Below are 22,482 nucleotides of genomic sequence, written 5' to 3' on the forward strand. Positions count from 1 at the left end.
GTAGACTGTGCTCTCTAGTGTTGCAATGTGTTTCCCAGTCTCATTACAGTCATGGTGTTTGGGAGCTACCATGGCTATAGCTAAAGACTTTCCACATATTATACACACAAGACATTTCTCCACCATCAGGAATGTTATCCCTCAAGACTTTTCAAATAATTGTTACACTGATAATGCTCTGTATAAGTCAAAATGCTGTTCCAAGGGAAAACCTAATTCAAACTTGCCTAAGCCAAAAACAAAACAAAAACAAAAGTGGAATTTATTGGCTACTGAAATCCAAAAACCCACATGTATTTCTAGCTTTAGACATGATTTAATGTAGCTGTTCAAACAATATCTTCAACATTTGATTGCTCTTCAACTCTCAGGTATCTTTTGCTGTGCTGACTTTATTCTCAGCCTCTGTGAAAATCTAGGAGGTCTTCTCAGCTTTAAAACCAATGGAACAAAAAAGAAAAAGAGTATTTCTTTCTATCAGCTCTTGTTCTTGCCAAGTCCCGGGACTCTTACTGGACCACCTTGGGTCACCTAGCGACATCTGAACCAATAACTGTGGCTTGAGGGAAGGATCTGAGGCTGAGCCTGGTCTGTGTCACACATTCTACTTCTGAGTGGAAGACAGAATCTAAAAAGAAACTGGGTGTACTATTACCAGTAAAAAGGAGTAAAAAATTCTGGAAGGCCAAAACGACCAATGTCTAGCATAGGCTTCTCTCCAGACTGGACATGCTCAAGATGACCTAGCTGGGAAGAAGTCCGAAAGGCTTTTGTGTACTTGCTACACTCATAGGATTTCTCTCCAGTATGGATTCTTTGATGCTGAAGAAGATTTCTTTTGCTAGTGAAGACTTTTCCACACTCACCACATATATAGGAAGACTTCTGAATATGAATTCTTAGGTGTCTTTTTAATTGTTCTTGAGTTCTGAAGGCTTTTCTACAATCTACACAGTCAAACGGTTTCTCCTCGCTGTGAATCCTCTGGTGCCGAGTTAGTTTTGTATGAAAATTGAAGGCTTGTCCACATACTTTACAAGAATAAGGCTTTTCCCCTGTGTGAATACGCTGATGTTGGCTAAGATGGGAAGTCCTTCCGAAGCATTTGCCACACTCATTACATTCATAGGGTTTCTCTCCAGTGTGGATTTTCTGATGCCGAATTAGTGGTGAATTACCAACAAAAGCTTTTCCACACTCGTTACACTCATAAGGTTTCTCCCCAGTGTGGATTCTCTGATGTATAACAAACTCAGAACTACTGGTGAAACTGTTTCCACACTCGGCACAGTGATAGGGTCTGTCCCCACTGTGGATTCTCTGATGCCTGATCAGATTTGCGTTGTCATTAAAGGCTCTCCCACACTCCTCACACTGATAGGGTTTCTCTCCAGTGTGGATCCTCTGGTGCCGAATTAATGAAGAATTGCCATTAAAGGCTTTTCCACACTCATTACATTCAAAGGGTTTCTCCCCAGTGTGGATTCTCTGGTGTCTAACATAATAAGAAAAATAGCTGAAGCATTTTCCACATTCCTCACATCTGAAAGGTTTCCTTGCACAGTGGATTCTTGGAACCTTTCCTCGAATATTTTTCACTGTGGGGATTTTCTGGTGCTTCTCCTCTTTGCATGTTTCTGGGAAGTCGGTTCTCTTAGGGACACTCTTCTTCAGCCCACATGACATCATCGTATCTCTTTCTTCAGAAACTCCTTGTGTTGACGTGGACTCACCATCAATATTGGTCTCAGCACCTGACATAAGAAACAGAAAACACAAATGCCACAGGAGAATTACAGTAGAAACAACAAAGCATCAAAAATTAGGTGGCTCTGGAAGACATTATTCCAATCTCCACATCAGCCTGCTGAGAAGATAAAGCTGCCAATATGAAAATGCCAAATATCACATAGGCAGAGCACAGCCAAGGCGGAACAGGGTACCAGTGTGCACAGCACATAGCAGATTGCTTCCTAAGCTTTTCCACTCTAATATTAATCTGAATGCCTTCTGGTCATCCCTGGTGTGATCTAGTATCTTTTCAATTTACAGTACTTACAGGCCTACAAGACGTCAAAGACAACACAGGCTTTAAGAAAAAGTAGTGACACTGGGGCTGGTAAGACTCAGAGGAAGTAAAACAAAGAGTCAGAAAGCAAAGGCAATGGATGAACTGTTGTTCTTTTTGAAAATTCATACTCTTCAGATGTCATAAAAGATTGTAGACACTGAGCATTAAGGGCACTAGGCTGTGGCAAAACAGAGAGAAAGAAAGTCACAGCAGTGCTTAGAGGACATCACCACCAATATGCTACATGATTACTTAGTCCAGAGGTTCTTAACTGCAGTCCACAGACAGACTACAATTAAGGAGACAGGGAAATACCCTAAAACTGTTGGCAACTGCCACAACTTGTCATCAGACTCTCAAAGTCTGAACCTCAAACATGCAGGGAAACTACTGTCCTAGACTCTCTGCCTATTTGGAAAGGGAAGAACTTGTTTACTTAGACACACCAAGAGTACAGAGTATTCTTTCTTATATTAGCAGAAAGGAGATAAACAATAGCCCATATAATGGATTTTGTGTTCCTAAAGATTGGATGACACTTGAACTAAGTTAAACATTTTATATAAAATCTATTTTATCTATAATGTTGGACTTTGTTTTAACATTATTTTGATTATCTGGGACTCATCTGCTGGTTAACGAAGTTCATCCTATGCATGTGAGTTAAACGAGCAAAAGCCCTCAGAAGGAGAGTGTTGGGAGAGGAGAGATCTGAGACTGAAGTAAAACACAGTAACCAACAGTCTGAAAAAGAATGATCACAGAATGGAGAACCTGGTGGTCTGTTCTCACATCCCTCCTCTCTCTAGCTACTAGGCTATGCAAACATCATAAAATCAGGACCGAGGAATAGATAACCCCAAAACTCTCTATTTTCCCTGCTGTCCCATACTTTGCCATTCATCTTCATCAAGATCCCTGCAGCAGGTGGTCCAAGCAACCAACATTCCCTAGACCCCAGTTGAGCCCCCACCTCCCTAGTTCTCCAGTCACTGTGACCTCCTTCCTGCTGAAAGAAACCAAGGCTGCCCAGGTGCAGTGCCCTGGACTTCTCTCTTCGATTTCCATATCCTCCCATCCCAAACTGCCCTCTCAAGTCTCACATTTCCCCAACACCTCCTCCCATATCCTCTGACATACCACCCTAGCAGCTGTATCTTCTTTCTTCATCTTCAAGCTCCTTTAGACCTTCAAATCCACTTGAGCTTAGTGATCACCCCACCATATCCAATTTTTTCTTAGTGTTTTTCAAACTGCCTAGCCATTAGTCATAAACTGATACAGTGTGCCACTATTGTTATAAAACAATTTTTGAAATGAAATATGCTAGCCTACATTAGAACAAAATATAACACAAAATATTCACACACACTGCAAGAGTAAGGGTAAATTTTGTTTCTGGATACTCTTTTCAAAGTACATATGACTGCAGAGGGTTTTGCTGCAAAACAATGCCTACTCAGGGTCATAATAAAAAAATTGAAAAAAATTTGCTGCTGTGCCTACTGTATTTTCTTTCATTCCTAAACTTATCAAAATAGGAGGCTAAAGTGCCACTCCACCTTTGCCATCTTTCATTTACTTGCTCCCTGCAAACCACCTGCACTGAAACTCCTGTCTCTGCCTTCGGTTTCACTGTTCACTCTCGGTAGCCCTCCTCTGACTACCTATTTTCTCTTCCCTTTCTCATTGAAATTAAATATCCCTTCATATTAAAGATTCAGCCCTCTTTTTTCTTCTTTTAAATCCCTGGGGGTCATTTCAACCCAACTCTGGCAGAGTACCCTTTCAGACCCAACCTTTACCTCGGACTCTCCACCACCTTCTCTACGGCCTGCTCCAGCCATCCGCTCACTGCACACCCTGTGCTCATATGAATTATAAAAGCTCCAACCATGTCATGACTTCCCAGTATTATCTGAATCAAATCACCTCTTTTACGGCCAATCTTGGTAAGATCTGTTCAATTTTACCTCCATACTCTCCTTCCCATTCCCAACAGCACTCAATACATTTCCTTTTAGCTTTTTATATCTGTCTCCATAACTTGTATCCTCCAGAGCTTCTTAAACAAAGCTTGGCACATGGCAAGTGCTCAAAAACTGTTCTTGAATAAATCTGTCCCATCCAAGGAAGGAGGACCAGTGAGGTGGGCAATGTTGAAACTCACAAAGGATGGATTCAAGATTGCAGATGAGATGGACTGAGTGGTTACATGTTGATAAGAGTTAAGATTGGTGGGAAAGTTTCATATTTTATATATTAGAAGAAATCATCTATTATATTTAAATCCTGCCCAGTATGGTTCTTTTTAAAATACAATGCTCCAGGGCCGGGCATGGTGGCTCATGCCTGTAATCCAGCACTTTTGGAGGCCAAGGCGAGAGATTCACTTGAGGCCAGGGGTTGAGACCAGCCTGGGCAACATAGTGAGACCCCCATCTCTACAAAATATTTAAAAATTAGCCAAGCGTGGTGGTACACATCTGTAGTCCTAGCTACTTGGGAAGCTGAGACAGGAGAATCATTAGAGCCCAGAAGTTCCAGGTTGCAGTAAGCTATGATTGTGCCACTATACTCCAGTCTGAGCAACAGGGCAACATTCTGTCTCCGGAATAAAAAAAAAATACAGTACAGTGCTCCATAAAACTCTACACTTATTGGTTCTAAACCTGACTCACTTACCTTTATAGATGTCCCTGGTCCTCTCTGTAAGGGGTTCATCCTGTGCCTCCAGGCCCCAAGGCAAATCCCCTTCCTCCAGAAGTGAGACCAGTGCAGGTTTGGGAACTCGGAATCCTAAAAAGGGTAAGGAAATGGTAACCTCTCAGCCCTGTATCTGCTGTGTCAAAAGAAGGAAAACCCCAGGAGTCTCAGAAAGCATAAGACCCATAGAGGATGGCTCAGGACTGGGGAAGGCCAAAGAGATTTTCATCAATAGGAAACTTAGTGAGATTCTGCAAGGCATGGGCAAACACAGGGAAGGGGGTCACACTCTTACCAGGGACAGCAAGTCCCTTCATTGGGACCAAACTGACCCAAGACCTCTCCCTACCCTGCAATCTCTGAAGTTGGTCATTGAGTCTCAGCCCTCGAGCCACACAGTGGAGAATATCAGAGACAACCCCTCCTTCCCCACACCGCACCCCCAGCCTGTAAAAGCAAGGAAACAGGAAAGCACAGATCTGAGTCACAGAAGGAAAACGGCCTTACCCACAATAGTCAAGTTCTCATAATTCTCCAGCATCACACTTCTGTAAAGGGCCCTCTGGGTGGGAGAAAGGCCAGCCCATTCTGTCTGGGTGAAGTGCACAGCCACGTCCTCAAAGGTCACCACCTCCTAAAACAACAGGTTCCTACTGCCCCAGAGCCAATCCTCTGGCTCCAGGCCAGAGTGTGGGGCAGAGGGGACAGTAATGAGGGCCTAAGGGAGTGTCCTGTGAGGGGTCAGCAATGAGAAAGGTGAAAGAACTGAATATTAGATCATTACATGACTACTACTACAACCAAAAATCTGGAGCTTCTCTACCAGAAGAGCTAACATCAGGACACAAAACTTATCATAAAACATGATTTAACATTTTTGAAAACCCTGGAAAAAAGTCTCCCATTATTTAAACTACGTATAGCAAAATTTCTTTGATTCTATAAATACTTTCAGTCTTTCATTGTTGCACATAAAAGTGGACAATTAGCTTCAAGTGGCCTCTCAGGACCCACCTGTTCCCACTTTGCTACTGTTTAAGTCCCAGCCAATCCATCTGTCCCACAAGTGCTCAATCTCCCCCAAATGCCACTCCCACATAACAATAACTGATTCGTGGTTTGCCTGGATAAGCCTGTCTCATCCAACCCCATCCGATGCTTGAATAAGGGGCTGTGCTGCCTGTGCTCAAGAACATCCAGCAGAGGGAACTCAGCCACCTGGGGCAGTCCATTCTGCTTCCTGACGGGTCTTCCTAGGAGAAAATGCTTCTGACATCAAATTGTTGCTGCTGAGTAGCTCTTTTAGGGGCTTATCTTTTTTTTGAAACAGAATCTTGCTCTGTTGCCCGGGCTAAAGTGCAGTGGTGTCACCATCCATATAGCTCACTGCAACCGCCAACTCCTGGGCTCAAGCGATCCTTCTGTCTCAGCCTCATGAGTAGCTGGAACTACAGGTGTGTACCACCACACCTGGCTAATTTTTCAATTTTTAGTTAAGGGTTGGGGGGGGGGGGGGTCTCGCTCTTGCTCAGGCTGGTCTCGAACTCCTGACCTCAAGCAACCCTCCTGCTTTGGCCTCTCGAGTGCTAGGACTACAGGTGTGAGCCAATGTGTTTTATGCCTTCAAGACAATTGGTAACAGCTTCTGCCAATCAAGCCTCATGTTTTTTCAATAGCCACTCCTTCCCCTCCCTGATGGCCCCAACTCTTCCTTCCTAGAAAGTTCTAGCATCTGGTTTAGAGTCTCTATTCACTCCTCAGACTTTCATATCAAACTTGGTTACCTGAAAGCCTCAGTGAATATCCTTCCAACTTCTGATGCCTCAGTGATTCCACACATCTCCACTCGCCTCTCATCCCAGCGCTGCCTCAGCCTCTGGATGACCCAACACCAAACTAATCTTCCCCCAAACTGGCTCCCTTTCTAATTCACATAAACTAATTGACACAGTGAGTGACAATTTCCGCCCCCCTTCTCAGTTAGTAATATCAATTTCAGCCCAGTCTCCAGTGCCAGAAACTTAGACCATCTCACCCCTGACACTGCTCATGGCTGACGAACAGTCAGTAATCAAGTCCTGCCAATTTTATCATCTAAATATTTCTGGAATCTGATTCTTCTCCACCATGGTATAATCAGTACACTAGTTCAACAGCTGGGTACACTTAAACAGCTCCAATTCCAGGCTTATCCCACACTGAATCCATCCTCTGCCCAGGTGACAACCTGATCTGGTCAACTCCTGAATGAATCACCACTAAATTGAACAGTGGTTCTCAAAGTGTGGTCCCTGACCACCGTAAGTAGCAGCAGCACCGCTAGGAACTTGTGAGAAAGGCAAATTCTCAGGACCCACCCTGAGAGCAGTCTATACTTTGATGAGCCCTCCAGGTGATTTTCATGCACACTAAAGTTTGAGAACCCTGGATTAGAAAATATAATGCAAGCTTAAAAAACTGAGCTATATCAGGTGACAAGTACAAAGTGATGGGAGATGCATGACTATGCACACAGAAACTATTAGTATCTGGGAAGGTCTGCAAGCAAAATCCCAGAGAAGGAATGACAAATCTTCAATCAGGGTAATATAAGATTGGACAAGTGGAATAAATAACAGAGAAAAACAGCAAAATTTGGTGGCTGTCTGACAAGGGTAACAAGGGAGAACAGAGTCAACAATTACCAGCAATCTAGAAACTGAATGATCAGGACTGTGATATAGTGATGTCAGTGACTTGTAGAAAATCAGAAGAGGGTCAGAGCCAAAAGGAAGATGATTTAGCAGTGAGACAGTCAGGTAGAGAAACTTGACAGATGTTGAGAAATCTGGGATTAGGATTTGGGATATGGTTCGTGGATGCTAAGTTACTGGATAAGTAAGTCTCAAAAAGAAAGAAATGATAAAGCAACACCCAGCAACTCATCAGTCTTAAAAAGTGAAATATATTCAAGAAATAAATTTCCCTGTCCCCAAAATGTGAAGTACTTATGTTCACCTTACAAATGAAGCTAATTAAGATGCAAAGAGGTCAAGGTCACCAAGCCACTGAGGTTTAATGGAATCCCTAACTTCAGGTGCCCTGGCTTAATGTAGATTTTCCTATCGCAGCCAACTGCCTTGCACAGCCAGCAGTACGGACCTCAAGAAGAATACATGTTCCCTGATTCTGAAGCCCAAACTTCTTTCTTTTGGAGGACAAATGGTATAGGCTCCCTTTTTCTTGCCTTCTTACTGTCATCCTCTGCCACCACTTCCCAAGAACCTTGTGACCTTGCTGATCTCGATTACTCCCACCCTTAAGAGTTCCTACATCACCAGTCTGAGTCCCTCATCCTCACAGATCCCTCTGTGGCTGGGAGCTACTGAACCTGGGGACCTTCTGACCACAGAGACCCTCAGCACACAGGAGGCTGTACTTCTGCTTCTAGGACACTCTCTCCTGACTCCATCTTCACTGGCCCTGACGTCTGGCTGCTCAGCTCCTCACCATCAGCTCTTTCCCCAGCACCTGGTCCTACTTGGGGGAGTCAGTAGGGGTCTTCCTACTGCTTTGGCTCTAACACCTGCCAGTGTCACCTCTGTAATCCCCCATTTCCTTCAAATCAGATCTCCGTAAGGCTCACCTGGTGTTGGACTTTCATGGGCATGGCCGCCATCACCTGGGTTCCCTCTTAGGAGGCAGGGGCTGAAGAAAGGAAACAAAAATAACCAAAGTGAGTCCCACCCAGTAAAAGGGTCTCCCTTAAACCAACAAACCCTCAAATAATATGAGCAGGAATCACTAAATGCCCACTGGGTAAGTGGTGTATAAATATTTCCTCTTTTAATCCACACCATACCATGAGGTTTGTAATTCTGAGGAAACAGATTTTCAAAGGGTAAGTAACTTGCCCTTAGGTCACCAAAGCCTGTACTCATCAACATCAGGCAAAACAAAGAGTAAAACAAGCAAAAGACACCAAAAAACTTCCAGTAAAACCTAACAAGAGGAATCTCAGACCCTTATTTTTAAAAACAAAATTTTACTTAGAAACATAAAAGGTTAAAACTTAGAAAGTATCATGTTTTTGGATGAAAAATACACATTCTCTTATTCAGTTCTCACAGTGATCTTCTGAACCTTTTCTTTTTCCCAAACGAGAGGACAAGGCAAAAAGAATAATTTTCTCTACCAAGATCACTCAGCTGATAAATGGATGAACTTGGATTCCACACCAGGTATGCCAGACTCCAAAGGCCTTGTTTATAATAACTACACTCAATTGCTTCCAGTTGTACCCAACATGATTTATTTTAGAACCTGCCAAAGTCATTTTAAGGTTAACATAGAAGAATAGATAAAAACATCCAAGAAAATTCAGAAAAACAATCTTAAGAGTTCCAATCAATGGTGTCCAGTTAAAAACAAACAAACAAAAATAAAGAATCTTAGAGTAAATATTCCTTTACTTGGACCTGGGGGCAGGCATCTCTTTTGTTCATTGTCCCAATCTAGGACCCAGTGATAATCAGAAACAGATCAGCAAATGACCTGAAAGGCCACCTCAACATGCCAAAACATCTGGGTTATTACTTATCATCCCCTACAGACACTTCGTATTCCTGTTAAACAGTGATGTTCTACAAAAAGCCAGCAATCTTCCCTGAGAGACTCAATGCGTGACTAAGTTTCCTGCAAGCCTCATCTTACGCCACCCTCCTCCTTTCTCTTAGTTTAGCCATGCTGGCTTTCTGTCAGTTTCCTCTACTATGCTAATTAAGGACCTCCATGCTTGCTGTTTCTTCTGTGTGAACTACTCTTCTCCAACCTCAGAACCTTTGTAACTGATATTCTCTGTCTGCCATACTCTCCAGCAACCTGTCCACTCTTCACCTTCAGATCATCATCTCTACAGACCAGGTCAAGTCCCTGTTAACACACTCCACTAGCACTTTATTCCTTTTCCTATATACCACTTATCCCAGTTTGAGATTATACACTGATTTGGGCTTTCTCCATTCAACAGACATTTCCCACATACATATTTCATGACAGGCCATGTTTGAGACACAGGAGTGCAGTGGAGAGAGACAAAAAAGGCATGATCCCTTCCCCCATGGAGCTTAGTCTAAATGAAAGACACACATTAATCAAGGATTCTCACAAATAACTTTAAGAGCACAACTGTGATTAAGGCCAGGGGGAAAACTATCCTAAATGGGAAGGCTTAAGAATATAAATTAGGAAAAAAGAAATCTTTACAAAAATAACAGCATATGCAAAAGCATGTTCTAGAAGGGAAGGATCAAGAAGACTGTAGTAGCACAGCCGAGGGGGGTATGCTACAAGATGATGCTTTATAAGTCACAAGGGTCAAAGCCACACCTTGCTCACGTCAAAAACCTGGTCTTCCACCTACAAGCAATAGGTCATGAAGATGTGAACTGAAATGATCAGATCTGACTGATATGCGACTTTCCCACTAAGTTGAAAGCCGCCGGGGGCGGGGCCCGCGCCCGCTCTCATTCCCAGCAGCATCTCCGGAACCTAGAGCAGAAACTGGCGTTTAGCCGCTCCGTAACTAGTTGTTGGCCCGATGAGAAGGGCTGTCTGGCAAAGTCAGGCCCGCTGGGCGTCTCGTTCCACCCAGGAGCCCACATTCACAGTCTCCATTTTCCAAATCGTCCGGGGCGGAGGGGAACGAAGGCGCCCGAGAGAGAGCGGGACTGGCCCGCAAACTGCTTCCGCTGCCCGGACCCGGAGGCGCCGCCTGACTCGCTCCACCGCGGCCTCAGGGATGAAGCCGAAAGCCTTCCCTAGAGGAGAAACGCCCGAGCCTAAGGACTCCCGGGCGACAAACCCCAGCACTCACCTCAGGAAAAGCGAAAAGCGCGGCGTGACCGGAAGTGCGTCACTACATAGGCCTCGCGCCCCAGCCGCGCGTGCTTCCTCTCTAGGATGCCAGAGCGCTCCGCTCAGTGGTTCTCTGGCTTTGCTCGCTGAAGCATGAGTTTTTAAGCCGGGATCCTCAGAGACCCTAAACAGAAAAGAAAGTATGCCATTGTTTTCGCTAATCTCTAACTGAAAGTCAGCATTTCCTTCAACTGAGTTTGCACAATTGCTGTACCTGTGACTTTGTCACCAGTAGAAATCATATATTTTCGTATCATATTACGGTTGATGCAAATCTCAAAATAGGGCTGGTCTGATCACTAATTTGAAATTATCATAGTTGTTATTGGGCCCACCTTTAGATCTTGTCATTTCATTTTATCACATTGGTAAGGATGCACTTCTATTTCTGTATCACAAATTCGTTTTTTAAAATTATTTAACTGTATTTTAATTGGTTTTGAAGGGGTTCACAGTTGTCACCAGAGTGCCAAAGTGGTCGTTGGGCAAAAAACCTGCCCTCCTTAGAGGTAAAGATCCAGGCACAGTAAGAAAAGACCAGGACTGAAGAGGGATATATTAAGGAACTATTTAGGAAGTGAAAACAGTGGACACTAAAAAAAAAAAAAAAAAAAATGAATGAATATGAGGGAGCCCGAGCAAATCTATGATAGCCATGAAGTTTGAATGACCTGATAAAGATGCTATTAGCTGAGATCAGGAATTCAGGAAGAGAAGCTTGTTTCAGGCAAAAAGGTTATAGAATTTGGTTTTAGAAATTCTGAATATACACACACGCCCCTGCTTTATTAAAATTTAATTCACATACCATACAATGCATCCATTTAAAGTGTAAAATTCAATAGGTTTTAGTATATTCACAGATTTGTGCAATCATCACACAATTAATTTTAGAACATTTTCATCATCCCCAAAAGATACCTCATAACCATCAGCAGTCACTCCCCATATTCCCTGTGGTAAACAGAAAGGTGTTCCCCTCAAAGATGTCTATGTCCTGATTTCTGGAACCTGAGAGTATGTTGGTTACATGACAAAGAGAAATTGGGGTTGCAGATGGAATTACAGTTGCTAATCAGCTGACTTTAAGGAGAGTATCCTTGATTATCCAGGTGGGTCCAGTGTAGTCACTAGAGTTCTTAAAAGTGAAAGGGGAAGGGGGAATTGAAAGAGATGGCAGTACAGGAAGGACACTGTCTTGGCCCAATGTTGCTGGCTTTGAAGATGGAGGAACAGGCCATGAACCAAGGAAAGTGGGTGGCCTCTAGAAGCTGGAAAAGGCAAGAAAATACATTCTCTCCTTAGCCCAGACCTTGAATTTAACCCAGTGAGATCCACTTTGGACTTCTGACCTCCAGAATTAAGAGATAATAAATTTGTGTTGTTTTAAGCCACTGTTTGTGGCAATGTGTTACAGTAGCAATAGAAAATTAATACACACACACTCTCTCTCCCGCCAGACCTAGACAACTACTAATATAGTATACTTTCTTACTTTATGGATTTATAATGTCAGTAGGAAATTATATAAAAATACCAGAGGTGAGAGCACACAGGAAAGTTCAGTATTAATCTGAAACTTTGGTTTCAATTATATGTAGAAGTGTACATACTGGATTATGACAGAAAATGTATTACTTACTATAGGTTATAGTAAAAACAGTTTGCAAAACACTGCATTAACGCTACTATTAACAGTCTTTCCTTTCACTCCTAAACCTCACCAAAGAAGGGTCTGGGCAGGCACAGTGGCTCATGCCTGTAACATTAACACTTTGGGAGGCGAATGTGGGAGGATCACTTGAGCCCAGGAGTTGAGACCAGCCAGAGCAAGAGCAAGACCCTGTCTCTACAAAAAATAGAAAAATAAACCAGGGATGGTGGTGCACACCTGTAGTCCCAGCTACTTGGGAGGCTGAGGCAGGAGTATCACTTAAGCCCAGAAGTTTGAGGCTACAGTGAGCTGTGATGACACCACTGCACTCTAGACTGGGTAACAGACTGAGATCCTGTCTCTAAAAACAAAACAAAACAAAAAGAAGGGACTTCAAGTGCTGCCTCAATATATGTTCACTCATCTAACCCCTCAGCTGCCTTATTTGCCATGGCACACACCATCTTCCTTGAAAATCTTTCCACACACAGCTCCATTTCACTCTCTAGTTATCACTATTTCCTCCTCCTCCTCTCCTTAACCCTAAGTATTCCATAAGATTCTGTTCCCCATCCTCTTCGCTTCTCTATTCAGGGGACATTTCAGCTACATAGAATCTTTTATACAGAGCAAGGTTTCTCAACCTCAGCTCTAGGGACATTTGGGGCCAGATAATTCTTCACTGTGGGGAGATGTCCTGTGTACTGCAGGATGTTCAGCACCATCCCTTATAAAGTAGCATCCCTTCCCCCATCTGGATAACCAAAAATATCTCCCTGGGGTCAGAACTGCTCTCAACTGAGAACCACTGATATAGAGGATGCCCAGGTATACAGAGTGACCACAGTCTGGAAACATAGATAATATTTCTTAATAGATTGAAGATGTGCTTGACACCATTATGTATGTTTGCCTATGTATCCAGACTTTGTGACACCCTGTAAAATTCCAGACTTGAGGCACCTAACATTACAGCGGTGTATTCTCAACAGCCTGCTATACCCAGGGAGTTCTGTGTCCCAAAGAAACCTCATCTTCACCATAAAAGCTGTTCTTATGTCATGACCTCCCTTTGTGATCAGACTCATTTACACTTTTAGTGTTGAGCTCTGTCAAGGCCACACCACACTGCTCACAGTCCTTTCCAGCCCTGTACTACCCAGTGCCCACCCTTGTGCAGACCTCCCTTATGCCTTCATTTTCCCCTCAGTCCAATCAAACCACACACCGTGTAAACACCACAAGCCTGCATCATGATACAGTGGCCAGGTCACTGCTCCTGCTCCATGCTGTGCTCCGTCTGCTCTCTCATTCATTTCCTGTTCCCACGCCATGAGTTCCCTAAGACAGAACTCTTTGTGTCTGCCATAACTGTGTTCTACTTTTTCCACCCGCACTGACAATGCTTATGCATGCTTGGCTAGGTAAGGGTGCTGAAGAGCATGCTCTGTAGTAGAGCAGGGCTGTCCTAAAGAAATACAATGTGACCCTTAAATGTTATGGCATTTTAAGTTTTCTAGTAGCTACATTAAAAAAAATTAAAATGGTGACATTAATGTTAATATATTTTACTTAACCCAATATATCCAAAATAGTATCATTTACCATTTCAACAGGTAATCCATATAAAAATTATTGAGATAATTAATGAGATCATTTATATTTTTGTACTAAGTCTTCAAAAGCCAGCGTGCATTTTATACTTACTACACATCTCAATTTGAGCCAGCCTCACTTCAAGTACTGAACAGTTTAACGGGCTCACATAGCTGGTGGCTACTGTATTAACAGCAGAGTAGAGAAAATCAAGTCCTGCTTAGGCTTTCAGTCCTAAGGCTTATGCTTTTGAACACTTACTAGGAAAGACAGGAGAAGGAACGCTTGCAGGTGGGTCCCAGAAACATCCATTTTTTAATATGTCCCTGTGATTCTCTTACACATTAAACCATAATGCTTTTCATAATGATATATGCGATACATATAATAGATGTGTGGTAGTTTCTCATTGTGGCTTTAAATCGCATTCCCCTGATGGCTAATGAAGTCGAACATCTTTTCATGTGCTTATTTGCCATCTGGTGGAAAGAAGTTGAATCAGTGAGGAGTGGACCACAATTCAGAGACCAAGAGTAAGGCGTCCAGGAAACAACCGGGACCACGTGGGCCTGTGGTGTTCGCAATTTTCTCATAAATTCTTCTCTCCTGACACATCAACTGCTCCCGGGCGGAGGTGACCCATTTCGGGCCCCACCCAATGGTAGAATTATCAGGTGTGAGGTTCCTGATGAAAGAGAAAAGTGTGTGAAGGAACGAGGGGATGGACGATGCGATACACTAAGATGCGGACAAGTTACACCTTAGAAAGGAAGACCAGCCACGCGCCTGATACACTTTCCACCTTCCTTTGAGGGAGGCCGTTGTTTCTCTCGGCAGCAGTTTTCTATAAAATGAACCAGTGAGATAAAATACCATTCAAGACATCTTTAATCCTCTCTACTGTAACTTCAAGGGTTTGCCACTACTCCTGGAATCTAAATCAACATTAAAGGCCTTTCAGAGTTTTGCCCTTGCTCCCCTCTAAATGATTGCTTTCATAAGCAATGGTTCTCAAACCATGGATGTAACTGTGTATTCATTAGCTACATCCTTCCCATACGCTTCGTTGATATTTCGAGCTTTGTGCACTGTACTGGTTCCATGATGGAACTCATATTAGAAAATCACATGAATTTTTGACTTATCCATGGTTTCACAAAAATTGCTCTATAAAAAATTTTGAAAGATAATCACAAGCCAAATGTACATTTGAAAGAATGAGGATGTACCTTCACAATAAAAATAAAACAAGTTTCAGAGTGAAATGTCAGAGATACCAACTGTCAAACTCAGTACTTAAGGAAATCAGACATTTCATAGTTAATAACCTAAATACTTGGTTTCTCCACGTACTTAGTAGGGTTGAAAGACAATTTTAGAGAAAGAACTCCTTGGATGACTACTTGTAATATCAACTTCCTGCAAAGAGTTGAAGCATCCTTGTAATAAATTCTGACCATGGGTTGGTTTTAAATATGGAGGAGAAACAATTTAACAAGCTTCCTTATTTTTCAAGGAAAATGATACAATGACCATTAAAAACATCATAATGAGATCATCATCTGCCTGATCATTTCTGCAGGCTAAACACCAAATAGGAGGAAGAGCCTTTGTTCTATTCACTTGCAGAGATTTCATTACATACCGTTCCCCTCCAAATTTCAGACCAAAGTGCCACCTTGGTTTTTAGTTCTTTGTTCTGAGCTTCAAATACATTAACATTTTCTTTTAGATTTTCAAGTTTTTTATCTTGTTCTTTTACATTTCTTTTTCATCCTCCCATCTTGTGCAGGTTTGGATGCTGGAAATAAACCACAAACTGCAAGAGAGATTGGCTCCTTGAAGATACTAGCAGTACCTGTAGAGTGAGCACGTGTGGAATCCAATTTGGGTTCCAGTGGCTTGTTTTCTAAAGACACCGTTTCTAGCACTGTTGTCTTCTCCCTTCTCATTAAGCACAAAGCTTTCCAATTCCATCGACTGATTGTGTCTTTGTTCAAGCTTTTCACCAACTTGATTGATTTTTTCAACATATCATTTCAATCTGTTTTTCCCCAAGCCTGTTGCCTTGGAGTAGTAATTAACTGTCCTCCTGCTTTTTCTGATTTTACTTGATTGTCTTTGATGGTGTTCTGAGCTACTTTTCTCTTGAGACTGTTCATTCCTGAGGTCTTTCCCTTTCATTTTCTTCACAAGCAGATCCAAAGTTTGCATCTAGTTTGGGTTTTGCAATGTTATGTCCTAATTCATCTTAAACATTTGATTTTGTGTCTTTTCTAATGTATCCTGAATCTTTTTTGCATATTTGGTTTCTTTAATAATGTAAGCTGATATGGTCTCATACTAGGCAAAATTATCTTATTTGTTGTGAAAACTTATATGATCCCTATTAGTGCTGTCATTGTTGAATCAGACCATATTCTGACATCAAGAGGGGAAAAATGAACACTTTTCAATCACTTGAAGAACTGACCCAGTCCTGAATATTAAACAGCACTCCTGAGCGACAACTACATTTACATAGCACAATGATGACATCTAGTGTCAGATGAATAAATTTCAGATAGCTCTGCAATTTACCTGAAATTTAAGGGCAGGATCTTAGTGCCTCAGGATCCTCACCTCAATTTCCTGCAGGGCCAAGATTTTTTTCTTCCAATTTGTAATTTGCCTTTTAATTTCCTTAAAAACTGCTCTTTAATTATTTACATTATTGAGATAAAACTAATGTACAATAGACTGGACCTTTTTAGAGCATACAATTTGATGAGTTTTGACCAGCAGAGAACTAAATAGACAAAAACCCTTATCCTCATAAAGCTTACATTCTTTATGGTCAAAATTGTGTCACATGGCTACTCCTAACAGCAGAGGAATCTGGAAGGCAAGTTTTTCACTTTCTTGCTTCCATAGTAGGAACAAGATGGGAAGGGTGTTGTGTGAGTCAACCTACAGTTCCTGCCACAGTGAGACAGAGAGGCATATACTCAAAATGTGTGAACCTTATATATAACAGTTAGGTTTAAAATATGTTTCAGAAGTTTGGCATGCTTGTTCTTTAATACAGCCCTATTTTTTATTATTACTATTATTATTACATTATTAACTTACATATCTTCTTATTGATGACATGTAAATAGATCTAGCACAGGACCTTAGTCCACAGGCAACCTCGAGCCAATGGTAGATATTACCTTGCCACCAATAATGTAACCCTGTGGTCTTCTAGTGGTGTTTAGATCTTTCATTAGTTCAGGTCCCTTGTTTGCCTTAAAGGCTCTCTATAAGCTACAAGCTCAGCTGGCTTTAGTAGGGTCTCAAGTTGTTCACAGGCTTTGTTTTCCAAACTCTCCTGATGGAAAGCAACAGATGCAAACTAGATAGGATGAGTGAATCTGCTCATCTGGCTCAGAATATATCCATTCTTTTTTTTATTTCAGCCTATTATGGGGGTACAAAAGTTTATGTTATGTATATTGCCCTTCCCCCCTCCCCCCGAATCAGAGCTTCAAGCGTGTCCAACCCCTAGACAGTGCACATGGCACTCATTATGTATGTATACACCCATCCCCTCCCCCCCACAACTGCCCGACACCTGATTAATGTTCTTCCTAAATGTGCTCTTAGGTGATGATCAGTGAAACCAATTTGATGGTGAGTACATGTGGTGCTTATTTTTCCATTCTTGGGATACTTCACTTAGTAGAATGGGTTCCAGCTCTATCCAGGAAAATACAAGAGGTGCTATATCACCATTGTTTCTTATAGCTGAGTAGTACTCCATGGTATACATATACCACATTTTATTAATTCACTTATGTATTGATGGGCACCTGGGTTGTTTCCACATCTTTGCAATTGTGAATTGTGCTGCTATAAACATTCGAGTGCAGATGTCTTTATTATAGAATGTCTTTTGTTCTTTTGGGTAGATGCCCAATAATGGGATTGCTGGATCAAATGGTAGGTCTACTTTATCTGTTTAAGTTATCTCCATTTTTCTTCCAAGTCCTGGCTTTTTTTTTTTTTTTGGTAGTTTCTTTGTGTTGGTTATCATTTTTTCTTGCATATCGTTGAGTTTTCTTACGATCCATGTTTGAAATTCTTCTGTCATTTTAGTGTTCTGAATTTGGTTAATGTCCATTGCTGGAGAGCTGGTGTTCCTCTTTGGGGGTGTGCTTTCCATTTGATTCTTCATACTTCCAGAGTTCTTTCGCTGATTCCTTCCCATCTGGATCAGCTGTTGCTTCTTACCTTTAGATTTTCGTTTGGATGATGACACACTCTGTTTAGTCTCTGAGCCAGTAGTTGGTGTTTGTGGGTGAGATTCGACCACACCCTATATGTGAGTCAGTAGATGCAGTAAAAGGGTGTCCAGAATGACCTCCCTGTCAGTAGGTGGCGCTTGCTGGGAAGGGCAGGCTGCAGTGTTGTTTTTGGGTCCTGTAAGCAGCTCTTGTTCCTCTGGAGAGGCACTCTAGTGCCTCAAGTGGTGGGTAGGGCCCTGGGACTTCCAGGTGTGTCCTTATTCTGCACCTCAGTGGGGGCAGATTGGGGAATGAGTCTGGGCAGAGCTGGGTTGGGTGAGCCTGCCCTCAAGCTCCATAAATGCTGTTAGCAGGGGTCAAAGTTCTGTTCTTTGCCTATGGGCAAAGCTGCCAGGGAGGGGCTGGAATGGCCCCTCTCAGCAGGAAAGTCTGCCTGTGGGGGTGGGGCTGTCTGAGACCTACAGTCTAGAGCAGGCCTTGCTCCTTTCCACCCTCCCCTATTCCACAGTTTCTCCCGGGCCTCTGCCAGCAGGCAGGGCCTCAAGCCAGTGGATCTACCCTGGCTGTCATGCAGGCCAGGAGGTTCCCTGCCCAGGATCGCAGCCTGGGCTGGGCGCACTGCCTTCCTGTGAGAGGAGGGTTGCCCCTCAAGCACGCTGATCTGCCCCTGAAGGCAAACACATGCAGTAGGGTCATTCACAAATATCCCTTCTGTGCCCCAGGGCAATGCAATCAAGACCTGGGTGTAGGGGATCTGGTCTGCAGGCCTGTCCCCTTGGCCATGGAAATCAATCCCTGACCCTTCCAGGGAGAGGAGTGCTGGTCTCAAGTCACCCACAGGGTGCCCAAGCTGGATCAATGTCTCTCCGCCTCAGGATTTGGCCCGCTCTCCTGGAGTCACCAGGCAAGCAGCACCTGGGAGGGCTGGCGGGTAGGGAGCTCACAATCTGAGTACCCCCCAGTCTGCTGTAGGTCCCCAAAAGGAGAGGTCCTGTTCCCTGCAGATGCCTCCGGGTGGTGGCTAAATTTCTCTCTCGGCAGTGGCTGGTAGGCAAAAGGGGAGGAGAGAATGAAGCAACATGGAGCCTGCTGATCAACTCGGGTCTGCGGACCGGGAGGTGCCCCATCCACAAGAGGCTCACGCCTCACCGGCGGTGGCCGTCCCTGGGCTGGAGTGGGCAGGTCTCTCCGCTCAGGAGCCCACCCGCAGTCCAAAACGCAAGGGAGGGGAAATGTAGCTGCTCCACCTACCCTTGTTGCTGGTCTCCAAGCCAGCCTCTCAGGGGCCTTTCTCCTTGCAGTTCTCCTCCGCAACTTCTTCCTGTGGAGTCTCCGGTAGTTTCAGGCACCTTTCCTTCCGACCCTCGTCTGATCTATGTTTGTCTGCCTGTTTATTTTTTTTCACTTTCTTCTAAAATCTGTCTTTCTTGCGGAGACACTCTGGCTGGCGGTTTTTCTCGTCCGCCATCTTCCTGAAGGATTTTTAAGTGCTATTCATCCATTGCTACTGCTGGGCTCCTCGAATATATCCATTCTTACTCAACCAATATTAAATCACACTTTATGAAAACCCATTCCAAAATTCCAGGGACTTTCCACCTGGGTACACATCCCAAGGGAAACTCCATCAGAGCACTGGTTCTCAAACTTCACTTCACATTGGGATTGCCTGGGAAGTTTTTTTTTAAATATAATGCCTAGGTCCCACCCCGAAGAATAATGATTCTTAACTGGGTGATTTGCCCCATCCCCCAGGTAACACTTGCATATGCCTTTTAGTTGGTACAACTGGGGAAGGGTGCTACTGGCATCTAGTGGGTAGAGCCCAGAGATGCTGTTAAACAACCCACAATGCACAGGACGGCCTCCCATACCAAAAAATTATCTGGTCCCAGTGTCTACATTGCCAAGGTTGAGAAAACCTGTCCAAAGTTTCAACTCTCAGCATGGGTTGAGCTTAGGCATGGGATTTTTAAAAGCTTCCCAGGTGATTCTATTATGCAGCAAACTTTGAGAACCACTGCTAGAGACCTGTTGCTAGAGGATATTCAAATATGTGACTAAATTCCTTTCAACCCTGTGCCACTGGGCTTGAACTTAAAATTTTCCATATCTTCTCATTTTTGCTTTGTAGTTAGTTTGGGAGTTGGGGATGGTTGGAAGGAGGAAGAGTTAGTTGCTTTCGTGAGAAAGCCTAGGTTTCCCACAATGTGCCAGAATGGACAACTCCACAAATATAAGTTTTGCTGCTTATTATTCACCTTAGGAGTTGGACTCCCTGGTACACTTCAGGAAGATCATTAACCACAGTCAAACAAACACATCCTGTGGGATAGGTCACTTGGAGTTACATATGAGAGAAGCTCCTCCTTTGCAAGTAAACACTCCCTGATGTGTGGGAAGGTGACAGTCTCTCCCTTTACGGGACCCCCAGGAAGGGTCACTGAAGTTGCAAAACTCCAGGGGGTACCATTCACAAAGAACACAATGTGAACGATGCTCTCTGGCTCTGTGGCCCCAAAAGTAAATTTTGAATTCACCAGAATAACTAGACTTTTAAATCAGTCCCTTTTAAATATTTTTGCCACATGAAAATACCCAACTAGCTCTCCATATTTACTCTGACATTTATATTATCTCAGATAATGCAAAGGAAAATATATTTACATCCATACAATATATGTGTATATATATATGTGTATTTATATACACTATTTAAAAATTTTAATGTAAATGGTATCATATTATATACACCAAATTACAACTTGCTTTTTTCATTTAACCTCCTATGTTAACCACTTTACATGTTCAGATATATATTAATAGATATGCTATTCCACTTAACAGCTTCAGAATATTACATTTCATGGAATTTTATTATCTTAAAGATCAGTTGCTCATTAAATGTGAGTGGATTGAACACAGGCATTTCCTGAACCCCTTAACATGACACTAAAAGTACAAAAAGGATGCAAATCCACAAGGACAAGAGAAGGAGAAAGGAGATGAAAACAGATGAGAGATGTCAACACAGTTTGTGAAGATGGAAAGGGATGGAGAATCACTAACCAGAGAAAGCCTTGCCGAGAGTGGGCTGGGGAGGAGGGTGGCTGGGACGGTGGTATTATCATACCAGGAAGCAAGATGATTCACCTAGTGGAAAGGCTCATGAATTGGGCAGACAGATGTATAAGGAGCAGTTGGACCCACAGATCCCATTCCCACATGCAAAGCCTGGAGATCTCTCTTCCCAAACTCTGCAACACAGGAGGTTTATTTTCTGGAGTGGGGGGGGGGTGTGTAAATAGCAGAGGGGCAGACTGAGACAGTGGATTTAAAACAAGGAGACAAAAGTCTGTATAATGAACAGAGATACATCAAAAATCCTCACCACCACTCCAGCCCCATTCTCCCACCTGGCTCTCAAAACACTATCAAGCAGACTTATACCTTCCACACAGGAGCCTTTAGAGGCAGTGAATAACCCCAGATAAACCTAGAAGACATCTCAGGTAAGAGTTCATCAGCAAAATATGTGATAGTCCCATGAATTCTTCTTTACTACAGAGGACTGGATGTGATTCTAAGGTCCCAAACATAGCCATGCCTACAAGGTAGTGCAAATGTAGTAGAAATAACAAGGGGATAGAGGGAAATTTCTTAAAATATTGATCAAGAATATAGGGGATACTTAATGTTAAAACTGCAGATCAAGGTGCAGTGATAGGAGATAATGGGGAACTGCTGGAAAATGTTGGACCTAGATGGACAGGAATGACCAAGGAGCAGGAGCAGCATCGGGATGTGTACTTCTCAATGCCCACCAGGGAGGCAGAGTCCTCATGGGACAGAGCATCAACAGTGAACAACCCCAGTCAGCAAACATCACGTGTGTACCTGCTGTATGCCAGATTCTGTGTTAGGGAACATGTAAGGATATAGGACTGAGATACTGATCAATGACCTAGCAGTATATCCGGGGAGATTGCCCAGCACAGTTCTCCCTGCTCTCCTAGAGTCCCAGGACTCTCCTCTTGTCACTTTCACAGCTCCCTGCCTAGCCACAACTTCATTTGCCCAGAGGCTTCCTCATTCTCTCCCTTTCCTCCAGCCAGACACAGAAGCGCCTTTCCCAGAGCACTCCCACCAAAGAATATCAGTGAGAATTGCAGCTGAAGAGCCCTTCTGGTTGTCATGTCAAACCAATGAATCATCATGGAATGTGCTTCCTATGTGCAAGGGACTCGGTTTGGCATTCAAATTTCATCATAGAGGCTTGAAATCTTGGCATT

General features: G+C 43.1%; 1 protein-coding gene across 3 annotated transcripts in view; it reads right to left on the reverse strand.

Annotated features, from left to right (window-relative positions):
- Positions 1-223: 223 nt before the first annotated feature.
- The window catches only part of ZNF19 (zinc finger protein 19), a 62,277-nt gene continuing 40,018 nt past the window's right edge, over positions 224-22,482 (reverse strand). The window contains exons 2-6 of one of the 3 annotated variants that reach the window (XM_045533230.1): positions 10,632-10,796; positions 8,403-8,464; positions 5,285-5,411; positions 4,757-4,870; positions 224-1,754 (exon numbers count right to left, since the gene is read on the reverse strand). In XM_045533230.1, the coding sequence (XP_045389186.1) occupies positions 652-1,754; positions 4,757-4,870; positions 5,285-5,411; positions 8,403-8,435 (1,377 nt within the window). In that variant the 5' untranslated portion in view covers positions 8,436-8,464; positions 10,632-10,796 and the 3' untranslated portion in view covers positions 224-651. Of the gene's footprint in view, positions 1,755-4,756; positions 4,871-5,284; positions 5,509-8,402; positions 8,465-10,144; positions 10,331-10,631; positions 10,797-22,482 lie in introns of those variants that run through there. The other 2 variants (XM_045533231.1, XM_045533232.1) reach the window with 2 other exon arrangements.

Source organism: Lemur catta, chromosome 20 (genome assembly GCF_020740605.2).
Source record: "Lemur catta isolate mLemCat1 chromosome 20, mLemCat1.pri, whole genome shotgun sequence".
Taxonomy (NCBI): domain Eukaryota; kingdom Metazoa; phylum Chordata; class Mammalia; order Primates; family Lemuridae; genus Lemur; species Lemur catta.